Below are 9,029 nucleotides of genomic sequence, written 5' to 3' on the forward strand. Positions count from 1 at the left end.
TTTTAATTGTATAAAAAAACAAGACCAATAATAAAAATATATATCGCGACGGAGAAATTTATGTTTAAGAAATAGAACTGAAAACAAATGTTGATTTATGGTTTAAAAAGGCTTATGTGTCAAATTGCTGTGATATGTCCATTTACAGAAAAGTTTTCTGGGTGCATGTCTGACAGGGATACGTGTGTGTGTCACGTGTAGATGTAGCAAATAGTTGAGAACAGAAAACGTACAGCCAAAAATAATTTGATCAAAAAGAGCTCCATTTATACATAGTGCTTATATTTACAACTTTAAAATGTTGAACACTACAGAAGCATCTCCATTGCACTAGTGTTTTATTTATATTTTTAAATAAAGAAAATAAATGTTAGATCTTAATAAATTTTGGATGCCAGAAGGCAGCCTTCATTATACACTACAGATTTTTTAAAATGTTTTTTAGTCACTTTTCTGCTGATTCTCAAAGTTTGAGCATCCAGGTATGATGATGATGATGATTCAATAAAAGCTTATAAGCTCAGATTTTTGGAAGACAGATCATTTTTAATAAAAAAAAAATTAAATCACCTAATACAAAAATAGCATTTACAGAACAATCACAAACTTAAAACAGAAGCACATAAAGAAGAAAATTCAATACATTGTCCGCCACTCATGATGGTGTGACACCCTCACTGAGTCTTTCCAATGGAAATCCAAATAGTCTGACTTGAAGCAGGATCTTTGGAGGGGAACAAAAAGAGGTCTCTATAAAGAGCAGTCGTGATAGTCCGGATGAGTGCTGAACACTGATCTGCTTCGTGCCTCAGACAGGAAACCGTTTCCTCACCGTGTCTGCCAATTGGGGATCAGCCTCGGACAACATGGCCTGCAGGTGCTGAAACTGCACAAGAGGAGGAAGGGTGGGGTGGAAACATAATGTTTATTTTCCACAGGGGCTGGAGGTGTGTGGTAGAGTCCATCACACGTCCACACACTCGGAAATAAATGCTTAACACTTTTGTGAAACAATGGCATCACTGGCAGCTGTTTGCACATGTGAGGGAGGTTTGGCTATTCATGAGGAAATACGTGGACAAGAAATTTGGAGAAAATTCAACGAACTCATATCAATCATTTATTGGTTGAGTTGAAAAAAATAGATCCATGACCTGTGCCTAAGGTACATCTTAAAATTGCTTATTTTGTCTCAAAAACCAAAAGGTCATCTATTTTTTCAACAATATGAAACTGAGAAAAGCATCAAGATTAAAGAAGCTGTAACCAACAGTCTGACATTTATAGTTTATTTATAGTCATTTAAGGACTTATATGATTAATTATAGTTGTGCTATTTTCTCTAAATCTACTCTTTTAACTAATAATGTAAACAGTAATGAGAATGTACATTTGAAGTAGAGAGTTAGATACAGAGTTCTTGACTAGAGGAATGCTTGACTTTTTTAATGATTTTTGGTTGTATTATACCCTGTTTGATAACTTGAGTCTGTAAAACATCTGTCTCTTTGTGTGTTTGTGTCCCTTAGAAAGAGTTTGTTATTACTGAGTGTACAGGGAAATAGAGCAGTGGCTCAGTCCTCATGCTACTATGAAAAATTCCATTCCCATTTCATAACTTTTACTCCATAACTGCATACAATGAATGCTTTACTCTACTTAACCCACTGTGGAGAGAGCACTTACTGAAGTCTTAAAGTTGGAAAGTAAACTGCCCAAAGCTGTGAGACAAGTCTTCTCTGTCAGGTGACCTTTCTTCACCAAATCTGCCACTGTGTCCTATGAAGACCAAAACACAGAATAGGCACTCAAGTGGTTTTTAATAGAGAAAAAAAAATATTTTCATAATAATTACAAAAAGCTGCATTTAAGAATCTCAGCAAACAATCTGAACCAACAGGAAAGCATTTCTTTGGTTTTACCTTAGGAATCTGAATGCAGATGTCAGCTAGAAATTCGGCTGTGATCTCTGCAAGAGTCTGGAGCTGCTCATCTTGTGTGTCGTCTTTGCACTCACTGTGGTACTGAAGCACCCGCAAAATGGACCCAATAAGAGGCAGACCTGGAGACAAAAGACAGAAGATATTTGCACAAAACACATTATATAAATTATTAATTAGAACGGGTACATTAAAAATGAAAAGAAGGGAGTCCCTGATCAAGTATCAGTATCGGTCAATACAACTCTAAGCATATGTTCTTTATTATTTTTATTTTCCCTTCAACAGCTCACACCTCAGACCTGTATCCATTATTGTTTTGTATCATATCCATGTAGATAGAAGTGTAATCTGTAACTGTCTAGGGGAGCCTCTCTTTCCAGAATGAGCAAAATACAGAAGTTTGAATACAGTTTTCAGCAAAAAGCAGCAGCTGTGTGTGAAATGCACAAGGAAACGTGTTAATTACAAGGTGCACTTGGGTACAAAGATCAGTGGAGCTGTTAGTAAACTTACTTGTGTCATTTTTGCTGCTCCACTGATCTTGGCATCTATACAGAGCCAGCAGCACAGCAAACGCCTGGACCAAAATGCCCTTCTGCTCTTGCAGGACAACTGGAAGATCATTTGGCTGGCAGAGGTCCTCACACACAACCTCACAGACAAAGTCCCATACTGCTTTGCCGGGTCCATCAGGGGCAGCTAGAAGAAACAAATGTAACATCTTCAGTTTTGTGTTAGATTCAATTTTGCGTTGTGCAACAGCTGAGCACAACATGAAACTGTGTTGATTGGACTTACCAAAATTCTGGATGCCCTCATCTGTGGTGGTGAGGAGTTGGATGGCATGAAGGTAAACCTCTAAGCCATTCGGACTCTCTAATCTGTGAAAACAATTTCATACTGTTGACTGCTGATGGTCAACTGCAACATTAAACGCAGTACATCTCATAACTGCCATGTATTTATGTATTTTATGCAGATTCATTCTTAAGTGAAAACAAATATGTACACAATATTATCATCGTCATGGTTTACTAATTTACTGAGAGATTTTTTTATTTTATTTTATGATTCTTATTGGCATATTTCTGCACATGACCTGCACCTGACAGTGAAACATAACCTACTGCTGGCTATAATATTTTTCAGTCTAATGTCACACACTGTCACATCCCTTGACTGCCACCCATCATAGACCACTTTGCATTAGAAATACATTTTTTTAGCATCTAACTTCATATCAAACCATTCCCTCTTTATTTCTGTTACAGCAAAGCGCTACTCCGTTGACACATTGTTGGCAGCTGGATTAATATTATCTAATCACTTTCACTTCTGGATGCAGGACTTGAAGCTCTGCAGTGTGAAATTCTTCTTTTTACCTCTTTGGTAACATTTTGGTCAATTATGCTAATGATAAAATCTCCACGCACACATTCTTGTAAACAGGTGGCATTCATCAGGCCAAAATAAGTTATTCACAACAAATTTGTCCAGTTAAGTGAGTTTGGTGAATCTAACTTGGGACACTCGTACAAGTAAACCTCACAGAAAAAAGTGTTATTGGATAAGAGTACGAAAATATTCTTGCATGAGGCCCATTGTGAATATCAAACAGTGCATTGCAATATCTAGATAATGATACACAAATATGTAACAACGACAAGACTGCAGAATCTAAGATCTATACAAAAGGTTTAATCTTCATTAAAATAACTTTAATGAAATTCTGGCAATAATTCAGATCTGCATGTGAGCTACATAAACGTCAATTTGTTCATGTGTAGGTGTATCAAAGAGGCTGCACTTGTATCCACTAATAAGGAAAGCAGAGCAATACCAGACAGAATACGTACTAAAGGTGTGTTTAAAATAACACTAATTTTCATTTAACTGATTAAGTCAGTACTTGCACAGGTGGAGCCTTGACTTATAAACTTTTATATTATGTTAAGACAGCAAATGTGCACCTATTATTAATTTTATTAACATTATTTTATGTTTTCAGTACTTTCAATGATGCAACTGGTTTTATATGCCAAAATTGCCAGCAGTTTAAAATCTCTAATCTGAGGTAATTGACACAATTAGTTAATTTTTGACCTTTAACTAATAACTTTTTCCATGGAAAATGTTCCTATTTGTAATTTAAAGTAAATATAATCACGCAGACACAACTAACTCTATAATATTCTCTGGAATTTCAATTTCAGATTCCTACCTAAGCTGCTTGGCTGCCTCAAGAAGGCATGAGGCCACGTCCAGGCGGCTTTCACCTTCATCACCCTCCTCACTAGGCTGAGCTGTGATCCAACTCTTCATCAGCTCCTCGTCAAGGTCAAACAGTTTGTCAACAAGCTCTCCAACTTTCTCAAGCAGGTCCGCTGTAAACACACAGAAACTATTTTAGACAGCAGACAAAAGGTTACTTACAGGGACTATATGTTGTGTATTTGAATGTCATCATGGTTTATGTCCATCATATTTTCACTGTTTATACATAACTAACATTTCATCAGCTTATGTAAAGAAATGAGTAAAAGGCAAAGTACTGTTGGTAGAGCTGCACATGATGAAAAGGAGGTTTGAGCGCACAGACGCCTGCTGTTGTATTCGTTGAAGCCATGTGGAACTGACATCTTTCTGAGAGACACAGGTCAGCACTAATCTGCAAACATTATCAGAAAACATGAATATTTCTCTCTCAGTCTCTCCATCTCACATGTCCACAGAAAATGCAAACGTCACCTGCTTGTTTCCAGGAGAGTAGGAGGATCCGTATCTCCAAAAAGAAGCAACAGCACAGCCCTGTGGACACACAGGGACTCACATTAACTAAAATGAATCAGAATAGTGTACAGGATCTATTTACAGACTATTACAGATGGACTTTTACCCACCCTAAGTCTTCATTTTGGCTGAGAGTCACACAAGTGTCAGGAAAACAAGCAATGTTCCCAAGGATTCCCACACAAATTTCCTAAAGAATAGACAAAGCAAAATACAAATCTATGACATATAATAGATCCTCTAAGAACAGAAATACAATATAGCATCAAATATACACATAACACCGCAAAAGTATATTTTGACATAGAATGCAAAAACTGGCAATGGTTCACTCACTGTGAGACGTGGACAACGAGATTTGGCTATAACTCCGAGGAGGATATCTGTGGCTTTGAATTCCTGCAGAAAACCAGCCACATCCTACACACAGTTGGTAAAGTAACAGTCAATCAGTATGTACATATTTACATGACTCACTTCCAAGTGTAACACATGGCATGATTCTTTAGTAATGCAATATGAATGATGGACACAAAGACAGCTGCAGCATATTTAATTATTTGTGGTCAACTATCCTGAATCTGCAGAATGCAGTACATCCTGCAGTAACTGTTAAAACATACTTAGATTACTTAGATTATTTTTTATTTTTTGTACAGATATCAGTAACTAAACAACAAATCAAGATATTATCTGCAAGAAGCACATTTTGTGTTTATTACTCAAATTATTTTTTGTAAATCACCTCCAGCTCCAATGCAAAATAACAAAGTTTGAGTTGTCTTTTTGTTGGCGTTACCTCCATAAATACCACTCAGGCTGTCAAAACTGCACTGTTCATGAAAGATTCCAGTAGCTGTATATTTGTGTCTCTCTTAAAGACTTCTTTCAAACCAAAAGGATCCATTTGAATGTCACAAGAAATAAACACAAATTGCCCTTTAACAAGGAAACCACTGCAGAAAAGATTGGTAAACAAACTTAATGAATATTAAGCCAATTAATCAAAGAAAAAGCACCCCACCTTATCCATTGCCATGTCCCAGACTCTACAAAGATCTTCCTCATCATCATCAGTGAGCTGCATCTGACCTTCAGAGTCCTCATCTGAATGCTCTGTGACCATCTGGAAGACATGACCATTTTACAATGGACTGTACAGCATAGATCAACAGCATATGTGGGCATCAATTAAGCACTAATTGTAACTAAGATTTTCACTCCAATTTATTTGATTGGTGTTCTGTAAGTTGGCTGATTAGAAAAAGTATTTGATAAATATTTGTCTGATGGAGTATGCATGCGAGGGAAGGAGGCAATTTTGGATGCGGATCTGCATTAAATCTCTGATTGATTTTTGCCCCAAAAAGCCTGATACCTTAAACACAGGTCATGGATCAAACTCATGTCGATGTGGATGAATACCTGTCAAAATTGTCCCCATCACCATTTAAATATCATATAGATATTATAGATATGTTAACATATATACAGAGAGGGACCCCTGACAGAATGCAATCTTTCAGCTCAAATTTAAATGCAGATGGGTTTACTGAAGTCCTTCCTATGGTGCAAGTAAAACCTACACAATGCAGCATTTGCACACTCTGTCATCTTTTCCAAACAATTTTAGATTATGCTCGCTTGTTATTTTCCTTCTTTCATTTTCAAGTGTTAAATGACATTTAACACCTGAATTTTGACGTTAGTAACAACAGCCTGCCTACATGGATGAGGCGGGTCAGGGTGCTGAAAAGCCAGTGCTTGCTGTAAACAGTGTCTCCAATAGCGTCCAAATCTTCATCCTCCTCTCCATCGGCTGTGTCTGGGGGTGGTGATGGGTTACGGTCCATTACTGGGGACTGTTTCCCTTTTGGAGATGAGGATCTCTCATTCTCCTCTTCCTGAACACCATCAATACTACAGTCTGAAGAGAGAAAAAGGAAAAACAGTGGTGTGGATTAGAGTTGATCAATATGGCTGAACAGGTGATAGAGTTTAAAGGGCAGGTTCACAATTTTTGAAGTGTGTTTTAAAGTAATAGTCAGGTGCCTAAATGAAAACTGAAATAGTTTTTTTTTTTATTTGTTTGTTTTTTTTTGCAATAATCATTCCTCCTGTTCATACTGACCATTAGAAGATCCCTTCATAGTGCTTTTCAATGCAAGTAATGGGCGCCAAAATCCACAGCCCTCCTTCTGTATAAAAAATGCATTTAAAAGTTAATCTGAAGTTAATATGAAGCTTCAGCCATCCAGTTTAGTCAAATCAAGTAGATATTGTTAAACGTTATACTTTTTAGTGCCAAAGTTCCTCTTTTTTTTTTTTACTATACTTCCACCGCAGCTCAACGCTGTCCAAGGAAACACAAAGAGGGAATTTTTCCAAAAAGACTGTAAATGTGGCAGATATCCACTTGATATGATTACCTCAGACTGCTGAAGCCTCATACAAGCTTCAGATAAACTTTGGAATAGATTTTTGCTCAAAATGACTGTGTGGACACACTGCGGCCCCCATCAGTTACATTGAAAGGGGATCTTTTAATAGCCAGTATGAACAGGAGGAATGATTACAGCGAGGAAAACCTCTTTTAATGTTAATATGGGCACCTGACTGTTGTTTTAAAATAGGCTTGAAAAATTGTGAACCTATCCTTTAACGCTGTCAATCAATAAGCAGGACTGCTCTATGTAGATATTCATAATCAGAATCAGGTTTATTGCCAAATAGGTTTGTACATACAAGGAGTTTGCCTCTGTGTTGTGGTGCATAACAGTCAAAAACATACACAAAGTTAAGTAATCCTAAACAATATAAAAGAGAAATAATTTACAATAGAAGAAAAATACAAAATATATTCTAAGTGAGAGGAAAAGCTACAGGTTTAAATTTTAAATATTAAATAGAAGAGAATGAGATGAATGTTCAAGACATTGAACATGAGTAAACAGTATCTGCAGTGTATTAATAATAATAACAATAATACAAGTTGCGTTATTGTAAAGGCAATGCAAGATGAAAGATCGCAGGTGTGAAAATGTGAGATTGGGGGTGTTACGTTAATACATATTGGTATATTTGTAGCCCATAAAGGACTTTGGCATCAGTGAAATGACGTACCTTGATTAGACAGATTTAATTCACTGGAATAAACTAAACAGACATCTCATCTCATTTAGTCCCAGCTAAAACTAATGCAGTCTTACAGCCTTGCAATAAATCCTAAAATCATTGGTTATAAATTTCAGTTTTTGTTAGATATGTTTCTGTAACTTCATGGTTATTATCTGTTGCTCGTGGTGCTGTTGAATCGATAAAGTAACTGCGGTCTCGATGCAAACTTAACGTTTGGTAAACAATTAAACAGGCAGCTAACACACTTCGTTATTAACGTGTTAGTTGCTCTCCGTGTTTCTGCTACATGCTCCACAACTTCTAACATGTCGACTCACCCATAGTGCCCTTTCTGGATGAACGAAGCTAGCTGGTAAACATAAAATAAAATCGCGTTTGTTGACTTGTTCAGAAGAGTTTTCAAACAGCCTCCATTTAGCTAAAACTACTGTGTGCGCATGCGCGGTGACGGTGCTCAGTCTTCTTCTTGTGTTTGACCACGTCAAGTTAAAACTAATACCGCCACCTGCAGTCCATCACCATCAATACATTCATGCACTGCATAGGATGGATCATGTGAATATGACATGAATATGATCATATGAAGAGCAAAAAAGCTAAGAAGACTTTTTACTTGAACTCTAAAAAGACTTACAATGAATAGACTTTGGATTCCTCTGGCTTATACAAAGCTTGTTCTACTGTTTTTGTATGACAATTGTTGTTATACCTCTTAGTTGTAAATAAAGAAAGTTTTGGGGAAAAAAGAGGGTAGTTTATGCAATTCGATATTTTTTTATTATTACTATTTCTCCTTCTTTATTGACATAGGAAACAGTTTCAATTTCCTCTTCCACAAAATGAGCTGAGGTGCTCTTGCTCAATACTGGACCTTTTTTTTTTTTTTTTTAGCTGATATTACTTTTGTACTTTTACTTAAGTATGATCTTAAATTCAGGTATTTTACTTGTAGTGGAGAAATTTTACATTGTGGTATTGCTACTTTTATTTATATAAAGGATCTTAGTACTTTTTCCACCACTGACCTCATGTTAGTGATGGTAAAGTTTCAGAAACTTACAGCATCAGGAGGAAAAAATTTAATGTCAGCTGGGTGTAGCTTTTCATATTAGTGGAATGAAGTTGGTTTGCATAAAGGGTCAGTTCACCCAAATCATT

The 9,029-nt window shown here is 36.5% G+C and overlaps 1 protein-coding gene across 2 annotated transcripts; it reads right to left on the minus strand.

Annotated features, from left to right (window-relative positions):
* Positions 1-242: 242 nt before the first annotated feature.
* On the minus strand, positions 243-8,338 carry saal1 (serum amyloid A-like 1). Of its 2 annotated transcripts, XM_042411606.1 has the most exons (14): positions 8,189-8,338; positions 6,865-6,931; positions 6,461-6,660; positions 5,758-5,859; positions 5,070-5,153; positions 4,844-4,923; positions 4,692-4,751; positions 4,496-4,611; positions 4,165-4,327; positions 2,742-2,824; positions 2,457-2,642; positions 1,923-2,062; positions 1,687-1,779; positions 243-886 (listed from the first exon to the last, which is right to left on the minus strand). In XM_042411606.1, exons 2-14 carry the CDS (start codon positions 6,881-6,883, stop codon positions 809-811), a joined length of 1,404 nt encoding a protein of 467 aa, XP_042267540.1. In that variant the 5' UTR covers positions 6,884-6,931; positions 8,189-8,338; the 3' UTR covers positions 243-808. The 2 variants fall into 2 exon arrangements, with proteins under 2 accessions (XP_042267540.1, XP_042267541.1); XM_042411607.1 differs by lacking the exon at positions 6,865-6,931.
* Positions 8,339-9,029: the final 691 nt, after the last annotated feature.

The sequence above is a fragment of the Thunnus maccoyii genome, chromosome 5 (genome assembly GCF_910596095.1).
Source record: "Thunnus maccoyii chromosome 5, fThuMac1.1, whole genome shotgun sequence".
Lineage (NCBI taxonomy): Eukaryota > Metazoa > Chordata > Actinopteri > Scombriformes > Scombridae > Thunnus > Thunnus maccoyii.